General features: G+C 38.0%; 1 protein-coding gene across 3 annotated transcripts in view; it reads right to left on the bottom strand.

The window, feature by feature from the left end:
- The window catches only part of ABI3BP (ABI family member 3 binding protein), a 233,430-nt gene that overhangs the window by 77,085 nt on the left and 131,878 nt on the right, over positions 1 to 24,467 (bottom strand). For 2 of the 3 annotated variants that reach the window (XM_023508061.1, XM_012812736.2), the window contains exons 14-18: positions 24,201 to 24,275; positions 23,584 to 23,661; positions 22,662 to 22,736; positions 21,652 to 21,723; positions 20,804 to 20,878 (exon numbers count right to left, since the gene is read on the bottom strand). In XM_023508061.1, the coding sequence (XP_023363829.1) occupies positions 20,804 to 20,878; positions 21,652 to 21,723; positions 22,662 to 22,736; positions 23,584 to 23,661; positions 24,201 to 24,275 (375 nt within the window). Of the gene's footprint in view, positions 1 to 1,342; positions 1,427 to 4,377; positions 4,438 to 4,586; positions 4,671 to 5,741; positions 5,799 to 7,454; positions 7,539 to 8,294; positions 8,328 to 9,666; positions 9,757 to 10,533; positions 10,594 to 11,983; positions 12,032 to 12,888; positions 12,952 to 14,046; positions 14,082 to 16,502; positions 16,555 to 20,803; positions 20,879 to 21,651; positions 21,724 to 22,661; positions 22,737 to 23,583; positions 23,662 to 24,200; positions 24,276 to 24,467 lie in introns of all 3 variants that reach the window. The other variant, XM_023508060.1, reaches the window with a different exon arrangement.

Raw genomic sequence — 24,467 nt, 5'->3', positions numbered from 1 at the left:
GCCGGCCCCACATACCAGAGGTAATGGGTTCAAACAACCCTGCCCAAAAACTGAAAAAAAAAAAAAAAAGAAAAATATTTGGCCAAACTCATAGTATGGTCCATCTTAGCCTTAGCTTTTTAAACTATTTTTTTTTTTTGTAGTTTTTTGCCAGGGCCAAGTTTGAACCCACCACCTCCAGTATATGGGGCCAGCACCCTACTCCTTGAGCCACAGGTGCCACTCAAGCTTTTAAACTATCTTAAATAACTCAAAGAATTCAATATTCTTAAATGAGAATTCTCAAATTTTCCATGGCTTTAACTAATGAGTACTAACCTATAGGGAAAATTCAGCTCTGGAAAATATTTTAATAAATTTACCTAATATACATGCAGAAAGAAATTATATAAAAAACCCATGTACTTCTGAACATGAGTGTTATGTATAAGTAAATATGGATGTAATAGACAGTTTATAAGTTTGAAATGAATATAAAAATTAATCATCAAAGTGAACTATTTTGACTTTGCCAGGAAGTCAGAGTCTGAGACCACTGTCCAAACAATGGTAGTAAGAGGGCCCCACAAAGATGGTCCCTCAGTCTGTAATGCCCAGTAGAACAGCTATTTGCCCTCAACTCCAAAAGAGTGGCCATCAAAGACTCCTGATATCTCTGTATCATATCTAAGTTCCTGAATCAGGTCCTCAAACTCCTCCTTCAACTGTCTTGACATCCCCTCCAAATGCAGCATCAACAGCCATATTCTGACCATCTAGAAAGCAGTCCATCTAGACTGGACTGCCATCTGGCCGACCCTCACACACATTCAGCCCTTCTGCCTCGGTTCATTCTTCCCTCCATTCACCTAAATCCTATAGTGGGCCCAATGTCCAAGTCCAGCCCACCTTGGTCTTCTCCTTCCCTAGTCATTACTACATGTTTGTATTCAGCAAGCACGTCCTCAACTTTACTATTTTCAAATTAGAATGAGTCTCCTACAGCTGGAGACTCATTCCCAAGGTCACCATTGTGGGAACAGGAATGTACAAGGGACTTAGACTCTGTTGAACTGAACTTGTTGGCTCTGCTAAAGAAGTTTTACCTTTACTATACAAATGGAATTTGATAGTAAGGAATATGCTACATATATAGTTTCAAAGAAGAGTCTCATATAGAAAAATACAATATTCTTGTACCAGTCAGGTCTCGCCCAGTCATATCCTCCTGGACAGCAGGGTAGAGGAGAGGCTCCCACCCAGGCCTCATGCCCTCCTCCTACCGCCCACCATGGGCACTGATTTGGGTTCCCCAGGACAGGCTGCCAGGGCTCACCCTTAAACCACAAGATCACACATTTACCCGGTTTGGTCTGAGGTGCCTGAGGGCTTGGTGTGGTTTTAGGTCTGGGACGAGGACGACGGGTTCTTTGAGATGGTTTTGTAGCTGAAGAAAAAAGCCTTGTGTTAATCTAGGTCTTACTGGATAATGAGGAGAGGTTTTCCCCAAATTTGTCAGATTTTCTAAAGTTCTAAGGAATTGACTTTTTAGTTTTACTTTTTCACTTCTTTTATGCCAATCTGCTTTCTTTTTATTGTTGAAAGTACTTTAGGGACAAATTCATAAATGTGTATAGAGTTGAGTCGCTCACCCAAAGCATGAATATTAACACTTGTATTGAGAAACCATAGAATTCCTCACTGGGAGAAAAATGACTGAGACAGTGTCCAGGGAAAGGAAAGAAGAAGTTAGAGTCATATTAAGGAAGAGGCTTAGAAGTTAAAGTTCCGGATTTCAGTAACTTCCTATATGTCAAATTAGTAATAAGATATATCATTACTTAAAGCACCAACAAAGATGCAAACATATCGTGCAAATAGCTTTCTACATGTAGAAACATGGATGTGCAGCCTTGATAAGAAATGGATCCCAATTTGTTTTAAATAGTGTTACACCAAACACTGCTAAACGAAGCACAAGGTGATACAACAATGTCAAGGACGCATAGGGCAGGCAAACACTCTGAATGAAGCTCACGCCTGGAGGGCATAAAAACAAGAGGGAACTTGTTTTTAAGTGGCTTCAGTATTTTTCAGATGATTGAAAGGCAAAAGGAAATGATGTTGGCCATCTCATAGAGGACAAAAGCAATGTAATAGGGGAGGAGACGGAACAGACTTCACAAGGAACAGCAAAAGCACTCAGTGAATAGCCTGGAAATGGCAGGGTCATTACCTACGGTTGTCCCAGGTGTCTCGGGTTGAAAAGTAACAGGTTCAAAGTCTGTAACAGGAACTGAAGTAATAAAATAAACAAAAGAGGTTTTCTGGTTTTATTGTTTTTGTTTGTTTGGTTTGGAGACAGAGTCTCTCTCTGTTGCCCAGGCTAGAGTGCCTACCCAGCCTAGCTCACAGCAACCTCAAACTCTTGGGTTCAAGTGATCCTCCTGCCTCAGCCTCCTCTGTGGCTGGGACTATAGGTGCCCACCACAGCACTAATTTTTCTTTTCTTTTTCTTTCTTCTTCTTCTTCTTCTTCTTTTTTTTTTTTTTTAGTAGAGACAAGTTCTTGCTCTTGCTCAGGGCTGGTCTTCAACTCCTGAGCTCAAGTAATCCTTTTGCCTTAGCCTCCTGGAGTGCTACGATTATAGATGTGAACTACTGTGCCTGTCCAACAAAAAGCATTTTTTTCCTTAAAAATATGAACTACAGCAATAATGTTGTTAGTGTACCATTTCCTCTAGACTAATTTTTTTTTTAACATTTCTGGGTAAAGGGCAGTATGGAACAAATTATATTTTCCTCCTAATTCATATGTTGAAGCCTTAACCCCTAAAGTGACTACGTTTGGAGGCAGGAACTTTAAAGAAACACTTAAGTTTACATGAGGTCATAAGGGCAGGACCCTAATCTGGTAAGACTGATGGCCTTATATGAAAAGGAAGAGACATCAAGGATTTATGCACAAAATGATTTTGTGCTCAACTAGTCAGCAAACTAAAAAGTAAAGCCTTCTACTCAGCAGTCAGAGGGAAGATCCTACAGGTCTCATCTAAACATGAATATGCCAACCCTGGAGTATAAAAACCCTCAGGCCTCCCTCACTAGGGAGAGTGTGGGCTACAATAGTAACAGGTTCCTATGCTTCTTAAGGCAAAGGCCCCTGTGTGTACCTGGTGCAGTCTCAGGTACAGCTGGACATGCAGTGGTTTTAAATTTGTGCTGTGAATGGTATGTCCATTGGGAGGTTTTTGGAGGCAGAAAAATGATAACCTTTAGTTATTTTAAAGCATATAGTTCTACAAATCATGGGCATTAAAAAAATCTTTAATTTTCCAAAGCTTGACACAATTTTCATGAAATTGCCTTTCTTGATACAATTTCCTTAGGAAATATATCTTTCTAAATGTTTTCTTCTTCTATGCTATTTTATCTTCTGTTATTGAAGACAGCTCAGTGCACAATTGACATTTTTAATGAAATTATTAATTCAGAGAGTCAGAATTGGTATTTTTGATTCATTCTCCTAGAGTTCCTCTCTGGATTTAAAAGGTGAAACATTATCTAGGCCAAGTGTGGTGGCTCACACCTGTAATCCCAGCACTTTGGGAGGCAGAGGTGGGAGGGTATCTTAAGGCCAGGAGTTAAAGACCAGCCTAAGCAACACAGCAAGACCTCATCATTCCAACACCTAGAAAAACCAGCTAGGCATGGTGGCACACACTTGTAGTCCCAAATACTTTGAGACTGAGGTGGGAGGATTGTTTGAGACCAGCCCAGGAGTTTGAGCTACAGTGAGCAATGATGACTGTACTCTAGCCCAGGGGACAGAGTGAGACTCTATTTGTCCTCCCCCCACAAAATAATAATTTAAACTATGACGGCAACTAGAGGGAATCAGTATCACATGAAGAATGGGGCTTATTATTTAAACTTATTAGCCTCGATCACATTTGTTGTTAGATAATTCACTAAAAACAGATTAACCAAATATTAACAGAACAGCAAAAATAAAAGGCAGACAAAAAAGGTAGATGCACAGAGGGTGTATAGAGAAACTTCTGTGTACAGCCTGGTTAGTATAGACCAGTGTCAGATGCTACCAAGGATATACAAAATTTACTTTAACAGAGAACTTCGATGAAGCCAAAAGCAAAGTCTCTCTCTCTCTCTCTCTCTCTCTCTCACACACACACACACACACATTTTCAGTAAGTTACAGAGCAGGAAGACATCCCACGCTAGACTTAGGCCTGGCTTTCTTATGAACACCAGTAACTTGTTTCATGCATGTTGAACCTTCATAAAATGAACACCGGAACTGGATGGCAACAGAGAATGGAATGAGCTGGACAAGGAGCAGCAAAACTCCTTGCTGAAGGTCAGAAAGTGACATTACCAAATGTTGTGTCTGGAGCCTCTTTTATGGGAGAAACTGCTTCAAAGACTGTAGCAGGAACTGGCAAAAATAATAAAAGAACCCCACTGAAACATTACAAATTTATAAAAACACAGAATCAGCTGCTGACTCTGACTTGCCCCTTTGCTATCTTTGGGCCCCCCAGGAGCAAGGCCCCGGGGAACCTGGGAGCAAGATGCCACATTTACCCAGTTCAGTCTGAGGTGCTTCAGGACTCGGTGAGGTTTTAGGTTTGGGATGTGGAGGACCAGTTCGTTGAGGCACTGTGGGAGCTGAAGGAAGAAAATCTCGTGTTAATACAGTGTTTGGGGTTCCAGAAGCTGTGGAAAAGATTATACTGTTATAATTTGAGTTTCAGAAAATCAAGTTAGTAATATTCGTTCCTGGCTTGGCACTGATAACTCAGTGAGTGGGGCGGTGGCCACATACACCCAAGCTGGCGGGTTCAGGCCCGAGCTGGGCCTGCTAAACAATAATGATAACTGCAAGCAAAAAATAGCTGGGCGTGGTGGCAAGTGCCTGTAGTCCCAGCTACTCAGGAGGCTGAAGCAAGAGAATCACTTGAACCCAAGAGTTTGAGGTTGCTGTGAGCTGTGACGCCATGGCACTCTACCGAGAGCAACATAATAAGACCTATCTCCAAATAAAAAGAAATATTCACTCCAATTTTGATAATGTACCTCTTTATATCATTTATGGTTCTCTAAAGAAGGAAAATCATACAGAAACATGAATTGATATACCAAAAATATTTCAAGGAGCTTCTCACAGGGATTCTTGAATGAAAAGAAAAGTCCCCAGACCTTGCCGAGTTATGGGGGAGCTGCGGGAGATTTCATACTCATGGTGTTGCTTACAATTTAAATTTACCAGCTTTGGCATATTTTCTACTTTACTCCTTGCTAAAACAAGACTGCATCATTAACTAAAGTGGCAAAACAAAAACAAAATCATGCAGATAGTAAGAACGCAGGAATTTAGATATTACACCGTCATAGCCGTGCCAATTTCCTCAGCCGAGATCAGGGATAGAAACCCTTATTCCCACCCCCATAGTGATTATGTTTGAAACTCAGTAACAAAGAATGTGATGAAATGTTACATGGGAGCAAGTCATGACAAATTCAAAGGTATTATAGATATGTAAATTGGACTAAATTCATGCTCGACTCTTAAAAACATAAGACATTGTTTTTAATACTCTCCAATACATTAAGAAGTAATTGAATGACAGAGGATGACACAGCAGTCTTGTGAAGGGGAGAAGCTGTGGTTATGAGGATGATAAGATGGGTTGGAATGATCAGGAGAAGCTCATGCTGATGGATGTAAGGCACCATTACCTACTGTCGTCCCTGGAGCCTCAGTTCTAAGAACTGGTTCGAGGGTTGTGTCAGGAACTGATCAAAAGAGTAATAAAAGAAACCAATGAAATTTTATGAATATATGAAATGCCAGAAAATTCGCCTTACCAGTAAAGAATAAGGCGTCTAAGACTGCGAAGTTAATTTTTAATATTCTTAACTCAATAAGTGAATGTACTTTTTTTCTTTGAATATTTCTCCAAACTTTAACCAGAGACTCATTTCTTTCAGAAGATAGGCGGGCACAGCCTGTAAGCTCTGCTGAACATCTCACGGAAGTCAAGAGTAAGATGTATTGTTGGTTAATTATCTGACATGAGCTAACATAAATATGTCTACACTAGAAAACCTGGTTAGTCATTTTCTTAGGAAAACACATGGTACAGACAACTAGTGCTTTTGTAGAAACTAAAAACAAAAGCCAGTTATAAACAGCGATCAATAATGACAGACACAACAAACAGTTCATATGTTTGAATGTAAATCCAGTGTGGCAGACAGACCCTTTGTGGATCCCCAAGAATTTCCACCTCCTGGTATTAACATTTTTGTGTAATCCCCTCCAAAGTGTGCACTGGACCTCCAACTTGCTTCTAACCAATAGAATAAGGCAAAGATGATGGGCTGTCACTGCCTGGATTAGGTATATGTGTGCACATGCATGTGTGTGAGTGTGCCATGCTAGTGCAGGGGAGGGAGAGGGGAGGAAGGGAGGGCAAAAGGAGAGGGAGAGGACGGATTGTACAAAGGTGTTGCCCAAGGGAAATTGTAGGGATCACACTGGGGTATGTCCACCACACATACTAACAGATGGCCAAAAGTAAGCTGAGACTACACTCAGGAAGCGGCTGAGTCTGCTGTGAATACTGCAGTCCTTAATAAGATGAAGAACTCCTCTCAGTGTTTGCTATCACTGGGCTGGACATCTTTGGTTCTAAGAATCGCAAAAGCATGGTCCTGTGCAGAAGGAGGAATCACTAACGCCCACTGGGTCAGATGTAAGCTCTTGTTGAGACATCCCAGCCCTCTTTAACTCATCCTGCGGGGCCACTAATAGAAGTGTGTCAAGAAGCTACCCTTTGAGGAGCCAGCTAAAACACATTCCCTGCTTGTCACTGTTCCCTTATCCCTCTACTCATCCAATTTCTGTCCTGATTTATTCCTAATTATCTCAAGTCTTTCATCTTCTAAATATTTTCCATGCTCCTAGCATATAGCACTTGTACTATGCAAGAGATCATTTATATGTGCACAAACATGCTGCCTTATGTAGCTTTCTACCTGGTTATGGCTTTTGTTTGCAATTACAGTGCAAATAGGTTGGGAAACAAAACACACCTCCTGTGTCTGTTATATGGACTAAGATGGCTTTGGGAAATTAGAGGGGACTTAATAAAAGTAGTTGATGTGAACTAACTGTGCTTGCTCAATGTTTTACAGCTTTAGTTTAAAACATAGATCAAATAGCAAGAAATCAAATAGCAAGAAAAGTAAGTCAAATAGTCATTAATTGAGAATTCCTAAGAAGGAAGAAGAGGTCCTCAGCTATCTCACATTCTCCTCACTAACAAGTAGTTTTTACTCCTATGAGAGAGATAGGACATGTGCCCATATCCTAGATGGGCCTAGAATTTAGAGTTCCAACTGGGGTAGACTAGCCAGATATTTTTAAACCAAAAACCACATATTTACCCAATTTGGTGAGAGATACTTCTGGATGTGGTGTGGTTTTAGGTTTGGGACGTGGACGACGGGTTCTTTTTGTTATTGCTGGAGCTAAAGGAAGAAAATTTAGCATTAATATGGTACTGATGGCTCCATAGACTGTGAACAGGATGATAGAATACAGCTCTGTGTTTTCAAAAATTTATTAGAGTTTGAGTTGAAGACACTTTGTCTCTTTGGTTTGAAATTTTCTCCTTTTGTATACTCATAGGTTTTCTCTGATAATTGAAAGTTCTCTGGAGACAAAAATTTTACATACAAAGAAGATTGGGAACTATCCTTTTCTTGACCATGTCTTGAATCACAAGCTGGGTACAAATCACTGATCAACTCTGATGGTTGAGAGAGGGTCAAATCCACCCTACAGTGATCATTTGCGATAATTAAGCTTGGGCAAATTTTCCACTTACTAATTTATTAGGATAAGTTTTATAAAATTCACAGAAACATACAAAAGTTCTATAGGCTTGAAATATAGAAAGTAAGATGCTTAAAGAAACTGATACTGTTTGGGCAGTTTAAACAAGGAACGTGAGAAATCATAGTGGGATCGTGGCTCTAACAAACAGTACCTTTCAGAGACTCAGACTGACATGATACAGCTCTAGGCTGGGACACAGAGAAGACAGCTATCTTGAATTAAGCCCATGCTCATTTTTGTTAAAAAGTAAGAAAGCCTTCAATATTTTAAAATGAATACAAGGAAAGGATAAGAAGAGAGAGGTGACAATCATCTGTACAGCACCATAGCTAAGTTTGACAACAAGTGAGGAAAAGCACTTGCCAAAGGTCATAAAGTGTCATTACCTAAAGTAGTTCCAGGAGTAACAGGTCCAAAGTCTGTTGCAAAAAATGGTCAAAAGCAATTAAAAAATAAATATTAAGCACAAGAGAAAAGTCCTCAAATCCTCTTAAAAATGAAAAAACTTAACTTCACCATTGTTGCGTTGGTTCTGCAGCCAACAAGCAACATTTTGAAGTTCTCAAGTGAGGGCACATAGGTATTGGTTCTTATGAAATCAACACATCCTTAGCGTCTCTACATTGTTAGCTACCAGTTTTTCTTGTTTTGATATTATCTCATGTTATAGTAGAAAGGCCTGCTTAGAAACATCTTCAGGCAGCTTTTAATAACATTATACTGAACGATTATGAGAAAAGAATGTGAAAGCACAATTTCTAATAACACTGTAGAACACTACAGACTACAAAATAAAGCACTCTGTCACGATAGATGCAATTGATGTATTTAAACAGACACAGTGACGAATACCCAAAATAGACAATGCTCTACTTTGTCGAGAGCCCACTTTGGAAAAAGGCCAAGACTTTTTCCGAAAAAAAAGTCCAAACTTTGTCCAAACACAGGTGTACAGAGAGCTGGACACAGAAGGTCATTAATCCCACTAAAGTTGTGGGTGCACCTCTCTGTTATCAGGACAGAAAAAGACTGACCCTGAAGCTAGGCGAGCATGCTGCCCGCACTGGTTCAGCTACAGTCACTAAAGTCAGACAGTGGAGGTGCTCTTTGTAGACCCACCCCCAAATAGCGCCACAGTCCAGCTAAAGAAATGTTGCTTTTCTCATAACCAGGCCGCCCTTCTAACTCCTGTCCTGCTGCTGCTGCCTACACACCTTCTTGCCTCTGTATGATTCCTGCTTAGCAACCAACAAATCTACAAACTCCACAGATTTCAAGGTCCATAATACATTTATTGGCCCACGGGTTTTTTTTTCTTCTCTAAGAATTAACAATGTGCCTAGCAGTTGGTAAAACTCGATAAATATTTACTTTTCTCCACCTTCTTTTATATCTATGAACAGTTTCATACAAAAGCATCCTCCTCCTTCAACTAAGCTGAGTCATTTCTAAAACATTTCTTACAGATGCAAATGTGGCATTTAATAAAATGCAAGACAAACTGAACTAAATATGGTAACTGGATACCTAACTACTTAAGTTTTTGCTGAGCCAGAACCAAAGGGAAAAATGTAATTGACCTTCAGAGATGCAAATAGAATACCCGGGCACCAGGGAAATCGCAGGTATTGGCCACAGCATCCTGCTGGTACCAGGTGTTTCCCATAACTTAGATCTTTACCCTTAAGGGTTATAGGAGTTACTAGGTGGTCATATCCAACGAGGTTCCAGAGGGAACAAGAACCGCATATTATTTACCTAGTTTGGTGTGAGGTGTCTCTGGGCGTGGTGTGGTTTCATGTTTGGGACGGGGACGGCGTGTTCTTGTTCGTTGCGATGTTTTTGGAGCTAAAGAAAGGAAACTGGTTATTGTGGCCTTACGACTCCAGAAACTGAAGAAAAGATTGCACATGATCCTAGGTTTTCTAAAATTTTCCTAGGTTTTCTTGAGTCTTGAGAAATTTGTCTCTTTGGTTTAGAATTTTCTTCTGGTCATCTATATGCAAAAAAATACCTATGCACACACATATACACACACACACATATGTATATGTGAGTGTGTACATGTGTTAAGAGGGCCTTAACCCTAGGGAGCTATGTTGATGTCACATTAGAGAGGGATGCAGGCTCACGTGCTTTTAGGAGAGTGTACTTAGAAATTACCCGGCTTAGGCATACATTCCATTAAAATCATTAGGACAAGCACATTTCATTTCCTAGAATAGTTGGGAGACAATAAAAATGCCCTGCATATTTTGATACAACAGAAAGCGAGGTGCCTATAGAATTATAATTCATGTCTATGGTACGTAAACTTTCAATTGTATTTGAAATTGAGCTTGAATATAGAACACCACTTTGGCAGAATCATAGGCTGTGTAGAGCATAAATAAAACTGGATAATGAGAAAAATGGGAGTTTGATGTTCTTCACTAGCTGTCTATAGGCTTATATCCAAGTAACTATTTTAAGCATCTTCAATACATTCTAAATGAAGAACACAGTTGAGTAACAAGAGCTTGAAAAAAATCTTATGAAAGAGAAAACCCCTGACACATACGAAGATGGAATAGACTGGGTGACCAGCAGAAGCAGCACAGGCTTAAAGATGTGAAAGGTCATTACCTAGTGTTGTCACTGGAGCCTCAGGTCTCAGAGTTACAGGTTCAATGTCTGTGGCAGGAACTAACCAAAGGCAATAAGTGATGGAGATTAAGAAGTATAGAAAAAGAAAATTATCTTGAAAATGATTCTTCTTAACCCTGCAAGGCCTGTAATGTTTGTAAAACATTTCTAAACTCTGGGAAAATAGAATTTTTTTCTCTAGTTATTGGCCATCCTCTCCCATCCATTTACCTCACAAAATAGCCACAGCCTTTGCCATGTGCATCTCTTTAAGGCAATGAAAAGTATTTTTCTGTGTGTGATTCTCTGACTGTATCAAAACTTAACTCCAAAAAGTCTCAGTTGTTGGATATGTAATTTTAAATTACTCTGAAAGATTATTGCAAAAGCTTCTTGTGGCATTTGAAAGGTTTTCACCGTCATTATTAGTTTTGATGGTGGTGGTTGTGAGGAGAATTAGAAAATGTCTTTGCCAATCTGAGAGAGTTAAGTGAAGATAAACTCTTGCTTTTTCTTAATAAATATGGCATTGCTTCTTACTCTTGATTTATTCATTTACTTCAAATGGATAATCATGAAATAATTATCCAAGTAAGGAAAAAAGATGATCAGAAAGACAATAATTCAACCTTTTGCCTGGAGGAATAGGATCTCTATAATATTCTGAAATGATTATGCATGGATATGAAACTAATTAGGAATCTGAACTTTTTGCTACTAAATTAGTCTCCATTTATTTTTCATTAAATCCAGAAGGTTAAATGTAACCCTCAAGCATCTCATCACCAAAAACCCTTAAGCATTTATGCAGAGACTGACTTTCCCTGATTGCTCAAGACATCATAGCACGAAGTTGGTTTAAACCACATCTGAGAGCATCTTCTGAACTAATGGCATACAGAAGAGGAAGCCAGGACAACAGGACACAAGCTATATTTATAAGCAATTGCCTTCAAACCAACCAGTGAATTTCTATTTTGTTTGCAAATTAGCATCACAAGACACATTTGGCAACAGAAAGATCCAGATGCACTGGAATAGTACGGAATCAAGGAAGAAAAGACTTTTGCAAGAAAGAGACAATTATGTAGCATCACAGGATCCAACCAGCTTTTTCTTTGCTACACACACAGTAGCAGAGATTTCAAAAATGTTTTTGCTTGAAGGATGGACAGTACATCTGTGACTCATGACAGAATCAAAGTGCTGTGAGCCATCTGAATGTCCCCAAAGCTGATCAAAGAAAGAATAATGTCCAGGTGTTATGAGCTGGGCAGCAGATTCAGGAATGCCTAACTTGATGTTAAAAGGATCCTTGTTGACAACAGTAAACCGTTTTTAGAAACGAATGAAAATTAGGTGAGTAACAATTGCGCGTACAAGAGAATACAAGAGATGAGAGGGGCAAGGCCAGAGAAATATCAGCCTAGAAGAAAGAAAACGTCATTACCTCTGGTCAGTGAGGGAGCGTCAGTTTCGGATGGAACAGGGTCAAAGACTGCATCATAAAAAACAAACACATAAGTAATAAAGTCTAAGCTTTTAGGTACTCACTAAACTCAGAGGATACAGAGCCTGGTTTATTCTAAATTGATATAAATTCCCTTTTTGATAAGCTTATGAGAGATGCTTGCTCTCTTAGCAAATTAAAATTTTATATTAATTGGAATCTTAGGAGAAAGTTTCAATCATTCAATTCTGTAAATTAAATTTTCAGAATTGTTATGTGGTAAAAAAAATCACTCAATAGTTACTGTTTAAAATGCCAATAGGGTATTTTAGAGGGAGCCAATCCAAACTAGCAGGTCTTTTTTTCAAGCTGTACCTATAAAGAAAGACCAGTGTCAGCCTTCTGTGTGAACTGTCTACTAGTGGTTACTAAAATCACTTTAAAGAATGTTTTAGATACAGAAAAATCAGGTTTCTATTTATTATAAGTTCAGAAAACAAGACTTGAAAATGCTTTAAGAAAATGGAATCTGTCATTCAGGTGTAAAAGTTACTAATTTACCACACTGGATTTCTTCGTTTAGTGTGTAAAACATCAATGTGATAATGAACAAAATCATGGTCTTTGGGTTTCTATGCTTTATATGACATGACAGGTTGGAAACATCGCCGAAAATGTTTGCAGTAAAAATGTTGAGCTTAAGCACTGAAAATTACATTTACCAGATTTAGTTGGTGGCGTGTCTGGTTTTTCTGTGGTTTGGGGCTTAGGAAGTAATTGCTTTGGTGGTTTTGAATCTGAAGAAGAAGAAGTCCCAAAATTAGCTTAGCTGCGAATGTGAAGATGAATTTCACGTACATACTGTTTTCCTATTTACAGATCAATTCATTGAAAGCAGTGATTACCAGGCTGGATTTGAGGTGCATCTGGTCTGGGAGTGGTTTTAGGTCTCTTGGATGGTTTTGATGCTAAAGAAAAAGGTATTAAAATTAGCATAATGGTGATAGCTGTGACTGCTCAAAATAAGGATATATATATAAAGTGAAGATACTGTATGAATTCAGTGAACATTAAAAATTAATTCCTGGGGTATGGAGAGGGTATAAAAGGTGTCCATTTTAGTTACAATACTTGCATCATTAGTTTTTCCTGAAAGAAAAAATCTTGCTCAAAATGTGTCTTTGAGCAAAAGTAATGAGAACTATCATAAAATTTACATAAGTCCAAAAAGTACAAAGTATATTAGTTCTATTTCTTCGATTGATAGGTTTTTCCCAGTATAAAAACAGTAAGTTAGAAATGTGAAAGTTACATATTAAAATAATCCACAAACACTTGAAATTACACTTGAGAAATTGTTACATGGCTACTGATTTCTGGAATGTTCTAAGGTAGAGCAGAGACAGATTGATTGTGAATGCTGAGAAATTATAATGAAATTATTATAATCAAACAGTATTAGTACTAAAGGCAATGAAATCATCTTGAGACTTTTTTTCTCATGTTGCAAAGACTATAACTAGTTTTGTATTGGAGCCTAGACCAAGAACAGTCTTTGTGCTTTTAGTTATCCAAACATAATAGTCAAAAATATTTTTCAAAGAAACAGAACAATTGAAGAAGCCATCATTTCATGCAGCTTTTTGAAAGAGAGAAAGTCTCACACAGTTGAATGAGTAAAGCAATGAAATGTTAACCATGGTAGTGGAATAACATTTTGCCATTTCTTCATTCCAGGAGGAGGACAGAAGTCCCCATCTGAGAAAGTGCCTATGTCTTTCTCAAATGTGATAGGACACATGGGATAGAAAGACAGATGGTGAGCAGAGAACCAGGAAGATCTGTCCAAGACCACAGACCTTCCCTGCAGGAACACATGGGTTTGTTCTAGAGAACTCTCCTATCTTTATGGTCTTCAGACCCAGATAGGAAACATGAGGGATGTGGGATGAAATTGTCACGGGTGGCAGAACAGCAGTTATGCCTGGGGTGCAGCGTGGGCAAAGCAAATGTGACAATCTGTGAAAGCAATTGCGGGCGGCAGAATTACCAATCGTGGGCACCGAGGGCTCCGGTGGTACTGTGGCAGGTTCCAGAGCTACAGAAGCAAAAAACCAGAAGCACCAATTATATCCAGAAGTGGCACCTTGAGGAAGGAAACGTTTTGCCTCACGCTAGGATGCTCTCCCTAAACTGTGCACTTGTTCTCAAAGTGATTTTCTTTTTTATTTTTCCCTTTTACCTCTTTTCCTTATTGCTGTCCCACACTCATCTGCCTTGAATATGTATTGCATGTAAAAGTTTCTTTTTTGGGGGGGGACAGAGTCTCACTTTGTCACCCTGGGTAGAGTGCATGGCATCATAGCTCACAGCAACCTCAAACTCTTGGGCTTAAGCAATCCTTTTGCCTCAGCCTCCCAACTAGCTGGGACTACTGGTGCCTGTTACAATGCCCAGCTAGTTTTTCTATTCTTAGTAAAGACAGGGTCTCACTTCACTCAGGCTGGTCTCAAACTCCTGAGATCAAGCAATCTATCTGCCTTACACTCCCAGAATACTAGGATTATAGGTGTAAGCCACTGTGTCCAACCTCACATGTAAGATTTTAAGGTGTCTTATTTTTATAATCCACTTAATGGGCCAGCTTTCTACTAATATTATAACAACTAAAATATGAATATATGATAAAATAGGTGTATATATGAATATATAAAATAAATACAGATTCTCTAACATAAAAATGAACCCCAATGGTTCCCAAAGCCCAGCTACTTAAGTAGCTGATAACTACTAAATTAGAACCTGCTATATTCTACTTTCAATGATAAATAGAACCCTGAACATCATCACATTTACCAGGTTTGAACTTGGGCACTTCTGGACTACGTGTGGTTTTAGGGCGGGGGCGACGACCTGGTCGTTTGGTCTTTGGTGGAGCTGAAGAAAGAAAATGAGCCAGTTAACATAGGAAGGGTGGCTCTACAAACTGATAATAAATATTTATCTTAGAAGCACATTTGAGCTCTTTGATTTAGTATGGACACAAATCCATCTGTTTGGTAACTTTCTATCATTATGTACCAGTTAAATGTGATCTTAAATAATTTTTTCTTGCCAAAGATCAAGAAACTACTCAAGAGTTTCCCTTATTCTTCCAATCTGAGATGGAAATTATCACAGTTTTGTACAACGTAGAGAAAAAAGTCACCTAAAAATAGTGAAGGTATTTGTTCAACAAGAACCTAAGAAATGGCTTTATGAAGCCATTGGGGATAAAAATTAGGATTTATTTGAGCTAAGATTCAAAAGGAGAAGTTTTTCATTTAGCATAAAAAGAAATACACAAATCAACAATATAGGCTTTGAATTCAGAAATTCCAAGGGAGGCAACTTTTAAAAATGAGATAGGTTTGTTTAGAAAGTATATCTAAAGTGTTTGTACTTTTTCTGGAAGAACACACACACACACACACACACACACACAGAGAGAGAGACACTAACGTATTTAGTCATTAATGTGATTCTGTCCATAGACAGGAAAAAAAGAAACTAAGGTCAGCCACCCAGTAGCTGTATTATCCGATGTTGTTGGAAGTTTGGGTCCCAGTGTTCCAGGCCCTAAAAATCATCAAGAAAAAATCAGGATCAAAGGAAAAATGATGACGTTTATTTAAACATGCAATATGCTTAAATTTTACTTACTAGGTTAAGCAAATATAAACGGTAAAATTTTTATCCACATAAGAAGTTCCTTTCCCTATTTCAGTAGATTCCTGTGTTTTTAGACAAAGTGAATAACAATGTAGCTAGTCAGTTAAGTCTGGAAAGAGAAATGGAAAAAAAAAAAAGGCACGATCCTCATTTGGAACATGTGACTATAATAAAGTAACCAGCAGTACAGGCTATGAAGGAAAATATGGGTAATTGGCTAAGCGGGCACCGGAATGTATTTTTTGCTCTTTTGAAGAAAAAGAAGCTACAAAGATTGGGGTTGGTTTTTCTATTTTTCTGTTTGAATGGATTTCCTAATGACCCGTCAGGCTATTTAGATCTGGAAAGACCATAGTGCTTTTCAAGAAAATCTGCAAATGTTAGAGTTTTGAAAGTAAGAAAAATACCTCTAAAAGGTAAGGCACAAACGTGTCCTAGGGAAGCCAGGATCCTCTACTGGCAATCACCAGGTTAGAACAAGCTCAGGACGTATTCCTCAAATACAAGAGAACGTGTCATATCAAAATCATCACAGCTTTTGTGGCTGTGTCAGAGCCTCTATTTAGTCAAACACTGGCAGACAGTGTATCTGCTTAGACCAGTGGTTCTCAACCTTCCTAATGCCACAATGTATTTTCATTGTTAAAAAGGGGTCGCGACCTACAGGTTGAGAACTGCTGGCTTAGACAAATGGCTAGAAAAATATCTGAAGGACAGCTGATATTAAAAAAAATCTATAACCCAAGGTAAGGACAAAGTTGGACATATGAGTGTTAAAGATGTCTATCTTTTTCACTCATTAAAGAACCTTCTATTACCTATTGTTGACTGTGATAGTGGTTGAGTCTGAGATTCTGGGGCTGAAAAAAAGCAAGGAGTATCAACAGCAATGCTGAGGACACCGTTTAAGATGGAAATTCAGTGTTCATTATCATGAGCAGTGTTCGCTCCTTGGTGAATGATTAGGTTCTACTAGTTAATGACAATGAAGTCCCATCACCCCACATCTTCTCCACAAACCACAGTAGAAGTAATCTTTAGCTACTGCCCTGTTACCCAGTAGTAAGTGGCCTCCCTGACGTTGTTCCGAGTTTCTTGTCCCAAGCTATTCTGCTCCCTGCAGGACAACCAGGTTCCTGCCAGGGAGTCGGAAAAGGCAAGAGACCCACAGACCTGTTACTATGGCTGTGCTCTGTTAGTGTGGAATGATCTCCAGCTTGGTTGGACCTAACTGCCTTCCATGAAAGGTAGGAATTAAACCTCCAGTTTAAGAGGGACCACAAGTGTCCATTTAGGGCTCTCCATATGGACTAGCATCTACTGCTGGTAAACAAATTAGTTCACATGTGAAATTTAATCCATTTTGGTTAGTCATCAATAGGAAAGGAGTCTCAGATTTCATGAAATGCTGAATGAACACTATTATGTAAATATTCTAATAGATAACAAACCCTCCAATGTTCATTTAAACTGGCAGTAAGTAAATTACACTTCGTGCTGACTGTGGTTTGGTTATGACATTTTTATTCTTATTCTATGAACAAAAATAAGAACTATTTTTTTCAAGAAAAAAATAAAAAAGGAATTCAATTTGTTTTTGAAATAGAGGAAAAAGTGAAGATTTTTTTACTTTTTCTCTTATAGAAAGAAATTAACAGGGCACATTCAGTGACCATCTTAACAGAACATTCTTCTACTTATACATTTCCGATATTACATTTATCAAGAGTTGTCTCTGATATTGCTGGACAGGCAGAAGGGCAGGTTTCGAGAATACAAGTAGTGATTGAAAAAGAAACTATAACAATAGTTTCTATGTAGCAACCAAAAAAGAAAATATAACAACAAATAATGTAGGTAGAGAATTTTCACGTATTTTTGAAAGCAATGCCTAATAGTAGAAGGGGCAATTTAAAGACAGTATCATTCATTAGCATGTCTGTGGCCGAAAAATCTTTGTGTGAGACTATAGAAGAGTTCCAACCAGGTGCGAAAGAATAAAGTTAAAAGGCATTGATTAAAAATTAAAAAATCCCCAAATTCTAATTTCTCAAGAATCTGTTGATAAATAGACTATAACAGATGAATGGCAAAGCAATAGTGATGTAGTAGATTGAAGCACTTATAACAAAGTAAAAGTTCTGTATGTGTGTGAGTGAGAATGTCTCAGATTCTACCAGAAAAGGAGAAAATAAGCATCAAGGCCTGAAATGTAACAAACATTCAGAAAGCATCCATGCCTGAAAACAGCAAACACCAAACACTTATTTTGAAACTTTGAGGTTGGACTTCACGTTTTTGTTTCTATAAAGTTACCTCCTCAGAGTGTGACAAAATCTATAAGCTTTGCTACCCATAGCATCTTTTAGTTTTCACAAATATTAAAGAATGCTATTTTTTAAATTTTATATAGAAAAATCTGCATTTCTGAGTCCCTGATCAAGACTGAGACCAAATAAGGAGCCCCATCAATTAAGCTTCAAAATCAACTGTATAATAAACACAGTAAAGTTGACGTTTAGTAAAAACATCAGCAAATACATCTTTTGACAAAAATTTCCTCTATCTGACAATCTTAAGGTCTTGAGGCTAAAGGTATAAAAACGTTCCATCACAAAGTTGAGTGGCCTGCCAATGACTTAGCTGCTCACTTCAGCACAAAACAAAGACAATCTCAACTCACTTGTAGAAGTTTGACTAATAATGAGAACAGTATACAACCCTCTTCAGCAGGGAAGAAAGCTGTTTGAAGGAAACACCTGTACCTGGGTGCTCTCTCCATTTTTTCCCAGTCTGTTAGAAGATGGAAGAGCTAAACGTCATTACCACCTTAAAGATTAAACCGTGAAGAAAACAATTTTCACTGGATGAGGTAGACATGTTGGGACCTGGGCAGGTGGCTACAGTCTGTGAGAAATGCACTGAATTGCAGATGAACAACGGGCAACTCAATGAGGATGTCAATTTATTAACTTGACTATGAGGAAAGCTGAAGGAAAAGCAGCCTGTATGGAAAGTGAAATGGAAAAACAGGAGAGGGAGCAGAAGGCTGGGAAAAGCAATCAATTATTCAAATCAAAAAGCTTTTGGTGGTTTATTTGCTCTTCCGTACAGAAGTCTTTACTGGAGCCATCAAAGTGGACTTCCCTAAATAAAAATAAATAAATAAAATTTAAGAAGCGAAAACCAAAGCAATGGTTTGCAGTGATCCACTCATTACTCTGTGCTGCCTCGGACCACCCAAGGCCAACTTGAGTTGGCACGGGATTAGGCTTGGATTCTGAAGGGCTTTATCCTTGCTGCTGGGCGAAAAGGGTGAATTTTCCTAGGTGATTAGAAGGTTTAGAAATCAAAGGAGTATAAACACATTACCTTCCAAGTAGTTATCCCCGTTTTAAAAGGAAATGTCAAGTGAAGAACTCTCTCAAACATCTTAGAATGATGAGAACATATACCCTCTACCCTTGTGTGTAGTAATGAATGAATTTCCTCCAGGAAATTTTTGCTTAGAAACTAGTGAAATTAATAATGTAACTTATGTATAAACTGTAAACAACATTTGGGAATATTTTGTGATGTTTTCAAATTTTACCTTATAATAATAACGTTAAAGAAAATTTGTTAAAATTCAGCAACCCAAACACACAGTCATATTTCTTGATCTACTTGGCAACAGCCCTCTGTTTACTAGACCTTTTTCTAAAGCCCTATAAACATGAATTTTTAATAAATGTACATTAAACCACTCTCTCATGCAGCTGTCAGAGTTCTTTGATTTAAGTGATTACTAGGACTTTTAAGTTTTATTAGCCATGATCCTTCCTCCAAAAAACCTCTCTAACCAGGAGGTTTTCATTCCATTTCCCTGACGTGGAGACCTCACCCATGGTCACAGCATCCACACTCCTTGTGCCTAATCCCTACTTCCCTTCAGTCTGCACCTACAGCTGCAAATTGAGTTCTGAGAATTCCTTTTTGGAGAAGCTGCCTTTTTCTTCCTTACCCATTTCATTGCAAAAATAAATCCTGCCTACACTAGCAGCAAATCTCTTGATTTAATAATCCTACTTTGAAAGTATGCCAATAATGGAAATGCAAGTTCAAAATCCACGAACCATAGTGAAAAATACATTCTTCCCAGAGCACAGGGTTTTAAATTTGTATGATAATGACAATGAGTAGTGATGAAGTTTCCCAGCGCCAGTCTTATCAGTCAACATTTAAGACTGTCGTGTGGAGTTGGATAGACAGAAAAAGCGAAGATTTGGTCTTTCAATTTGTTTCACAATCCTTATGCAAGGAATTGTCTGTTTTTAATCACATACAGAGGGTGCAAAAAATAGTGCATACACATTTTAAGAAAGGAATAAAATGTGTTAAAATTGTAATAATATATACCAATGAACGTAAGTCATCTTTGGGCACCTCTAGTCATGGCATAAGTCAAATATGACTTGAGTGTTACAATTTTAATACAGTTTTTTTCTTTCTTAAAATACATGTGTGTATGTGTGTGTGTGTGTGTGTGTGTGTGTGTATAGGCATCCTTTGTATATAGAATAATCCTCTTCTGAAAAAGACTTCTCTTTCGCAAAATACCATTAAAATGTGCTAAGAGGTAAACAGAAGCCAGTGTTTAGAAAGCGCCAGCTTAGAAGTCACAGAGCATTAGGAAAATCCATGCCTTTTTGGTCTTACAGCCTGAGAACTGAGAAACCCCAAACTAAGGCAGAGTTCTGAGAGGATGGAAACATTCCTCCCTTTCCAGCTCAAAGGGTATTGTTCAGTGTGATTGGAATTCCAGGCCACTTTGGTGTTGGAAACTATTTCCTAGTCCTCAACCCGGGCATCCTCAGTCACTTGCGTTGTTAGGCATGTTTTCTACGTGACGGTCATGAACACAAAGATCTGCCACACAGCTGAGAGCAAGGCTATGATAATGTCCCAGGGGCTGTTGATGATGAGATCATTTCATTGCATTGTTTGCATTTTCCAGGGAAAAATGTAACAAATATCAAAACACAAGTCAGAAATTCTTGCTCCAAAGAATTGCATAAAACAAATTTTCAACCCTATTTCAAGAATATTAGAAAAGGGTAGGGTAATTACCAGGTTTGGTGTAGGTCACTTCTGGGCTGAGAGGGATTTTAGGTTTCAAAGAACTAAATTGTGTTTTACTGGGAGCTGGAAAAATAAAGAAACAAAATAATCAATAAACCAGTATTTAGGCATTTCAGTGTCTAAAACCACAGAAGGAAAACCGAAGAATAAACTATACCTTAAGTGGAATAAACTTATTTTTGAATATTTTGTAAATATTCGATGGTCTGTTCACAGAGAAGTATGTAATGGAAATGCAGTTAATAATCTTTCATTTGCTTTAGTAAAACATTTTAAGATTACATTTAACCTGACAGGTACAGCCCGTTACTAAGTCACAATAACTCTTAAAGTAAAGATCGTGACATTAATCCGTGATTAAAAAAAAATCAGCTTAGTTATTTGCACCCTTTCTATTTCTCAGCTGCGTCTAACTGTTTAAGCACCAGAAAAAACATACAATGTTTTAAAATCATTAATAGCGTCACTCATAGAGATAATGCTATGATCTGAAACATAAAGAAATTCTACTAACACCAAAATTAAAAGTTCTTCAAGTCTGAAGTTGAACTTGAGGGCCTTACTCAAAAAATGAAACACTATATATAAAATCCAACTTCAAATGCAATAATTGGATAGAAGACAAGGATGATGTCTGAAGGCTGAGTTCAGATCTACTAAGCGTAGGCCGGCTATCCGCAGCCACAACAGCCATCTGTTGGAGCACTCTAAGAGATACTCCACATCATTCAAAGGAGCCTTTTTAAACAGCTATTGAGACATCACATACATCTAGGCTATAGGATTTTCCATGGTAAGTGGAGTAACACAGTCTACTTAGGACATATCATCATTACCCAGTGTTGTCCATGTAGGTTCAGGGCTTTTAGAAATTTTAGATGGAATTATTCCAGCACTTGTGGTTCTTTCTGGTGATGGAAAAGAAAAAAGAAATATTGAGATACCCTAAAAAAAATACCTAGAAAAATATATCCTCCAAAGAGCAACTGAGGACCTGCTTAAAATCTTGCTATCGTTAGGAGTCAGAGCTAACAAAGTATACAATGAGTGAAAGAATTTTTAAGCTGTCATAACAGTGAAGGTCATATGAAATTGTATTTATATTATAATGGAATAAGCAGAATCCACAAGGATTCTGAGTATATTTTGACCATGAAGAACATCACTTTCAGATTGATGAGCTCTCTAAACCGCCCAGACTCTGCTAAACTATCTAAACCGCCCAGACTCTGCTGAACTATCTAAACTGTCCAGACTCTGTGCTGTCATGTATGTTCTTCCCTCTCCTTTTCCTCTGTCCAGACTTGACCTATATTTTGAGGTTTGCATCTTCAACTCTTTCTTCCTTGGGGCTCAGAAATAAGCCATATAATCTCATGTTATGCTCTCATGGTTATGTCTTATTTTCTCAAGATTATAAGCTGTGTGCAAGCTATAGTCACATCTTCTCCATCTCAGCCACTGTCCTGGTGGAAAACTGAAGACATTTTAGGCACCAAAATATAAGTACTGTCAGCCCCCAAAACACTTAAATATAGATGCATATAAAAATGAGTTATACTACAGTTATCACTCCATAATGCTGTGATGGTAGGACTTGTTTCTGGGCTTACACAGAAGTTCAGATGCAAAACAAAACAAAACAAAACAAAAAACCCACATAATTTTTAGTAAACTCCTATTTGAGACATTTAATTATCATTTTTTTATCATTAATAATTCATGTTTAATTAACTATTGCATAAAGAAATTCACCTATAGCATCCTCTCTCCTTTTTATGATAAGGAGAAGATGTTACCAGTCTGGAATTAGATATCCTAAAAGGTTAAAGAGACATTCATTTACCAGGTTTGGTTCTTGGCAATTTGGGCCTGTGGCGTCGTTTGGCTGTAGATGGGATAGATGTAGTTTGTAGGGGAGCTGAAAGAAGAAGATTTAATATAGCTTCGATAAATGATATTTCTCAGGAATCAATCTGGCTGTACCGGATTATAAACTTCTGGAGTATAAGAACTGTGTGATATTTCTTTGTGTCTCCAGAATGCCCAGCACCGTGTGTTGTAGCAGACTCTCAATAAGAGTCGACCAGATCAAAAGGTGTTACATTGTTCAATTAAATGTACCAGAGAGTGAGCACACTTGAGGCATTTCAGGACACAAGGTCCATTTAAGAATCCAAAAGGATGACACTGCATAGCAGGAAAGACGCAAAAATAAAACAGTTGTGATTTAGAGAATGGATAGTTTGGAACTTCTTTAATTCTATAGCTCATTACTGCTCCCACTAAGAGTTAATGGACTTCGCTATTCTGATAATTTTCTATTATAAAATGGAAGTTGCATTACCTCTCCTTACCCATCTTTCTCCATCATGGCCGGGACTGCAGAGCCTACCTGGTGTTCTTTAAGCGAATATTTACTCTATACTTTAGGAGAAATACTATGATCAAGTGGTATGCAAATGTGCTAAACAAAAAACAATGTATTTTACAATAATTATCACTTATAATTCTTCCGTTTTTCTGACTGACAAAATTTGAAGAAATATTGAAAGGAAATTATTCTTCAAAATGTACAGATATCAAGATCATAAAAATTCTTTGAGGATTACCATAAGGCTAAGTAAGATGGATAACTCAGTTCTTTGAAAAATTTCACGGTAGATAAAAAAGGGAAATAGTAATAAAAATATTCTGAAAAAGCCAATATGACTTTGTCTTATTACATGTTTTTTCCAAGTATACACTACAGAAATATCATTATTTACCAGGTGGTGTAGGCTGCATCTCAGGACTGGTAACGATTTCCGGTTTTTGAGGAACAAATGGCGTTACCTCACTGGGAGCTGAAAGCACAAATATCCCATCCCCCCAAATAATTCCAGTTAACATGAAATATTTTAAGACTCTTAACATGCTTTTGGATGGTACAAAGCACATGCTAGAAGTACGATGATTAAGGATGGAAAACACACATCTTGAAAGCTGGTGAATGAAATTATGATTTAAAGTCGGGGGGGGAAGCTAGAATGATCATTGCTCAGCAACTGACTCCAGGCAGATCCAGTGCGTGGAAGTGAGGTGACAGAGAGGAAGACGAGACATGACATGGTGCAGGTGATAATGTCCATGCAGTTTTCAAAGCTTTTCACAACTATAAGGATAGGGAAAATATCATCACAGTTACCAAAAAAAAAAGAAAGAGCCCAAAATAGAATAGAAACGATGGCTGCATTTAAAATATTTACACGTGGATATTAAGAAATAGGAAAGAAATGGTTAGATGTGATGGAATGAAATGGTCATTTGGAAGAAAAGCATTTGCATGGATTTTTTTTTTTTTTTGATGGAAAATAAAGTGTGACTTTTCTGTTAAAAACATTACCCAGTGTTGCCCTTGGCTGTTCAAGAGTTCTAGAAGTTTTAGGTGGGACAGAATCCAGAATAGCATCACTTGTTGCTGTTGGAATAAACGTCAACATTTATAAAAGGAGTAGAAGGCCCCAGGAATAAAAGACAAAGTCTCGAGTCATAAATTATGCCTCATAAGGGGAAAAGTGTCAAGAACACTGGAGGGATTGCTGACCAACATTTTAAAATGATTTATTAGGAGCTGAAGATGAGCTCGCTTTAAAAACTACATTTAACTTTA

The sequence above is a fragment of the Otolemur garnettii genome, unplaced genomic scaffold (assembly GCF_000181295.1).
Source record: "Otolemur garnettii isolate 467f Iridium unplaced genomic scaffold, OtoGar3 scaffold00220, whole genome shotgun sequence".
NCBI classification, from domain to species: Eukaryota; Metazoa; Chordata; class Mammalia; order Primates; family Galagidae; genus Otolemur; species Otolemur garnettii.
Note: the sequence above shows the minus strand (reverse complement) of the source record. Positions and strands in the feature narration are given on the sequence as shown.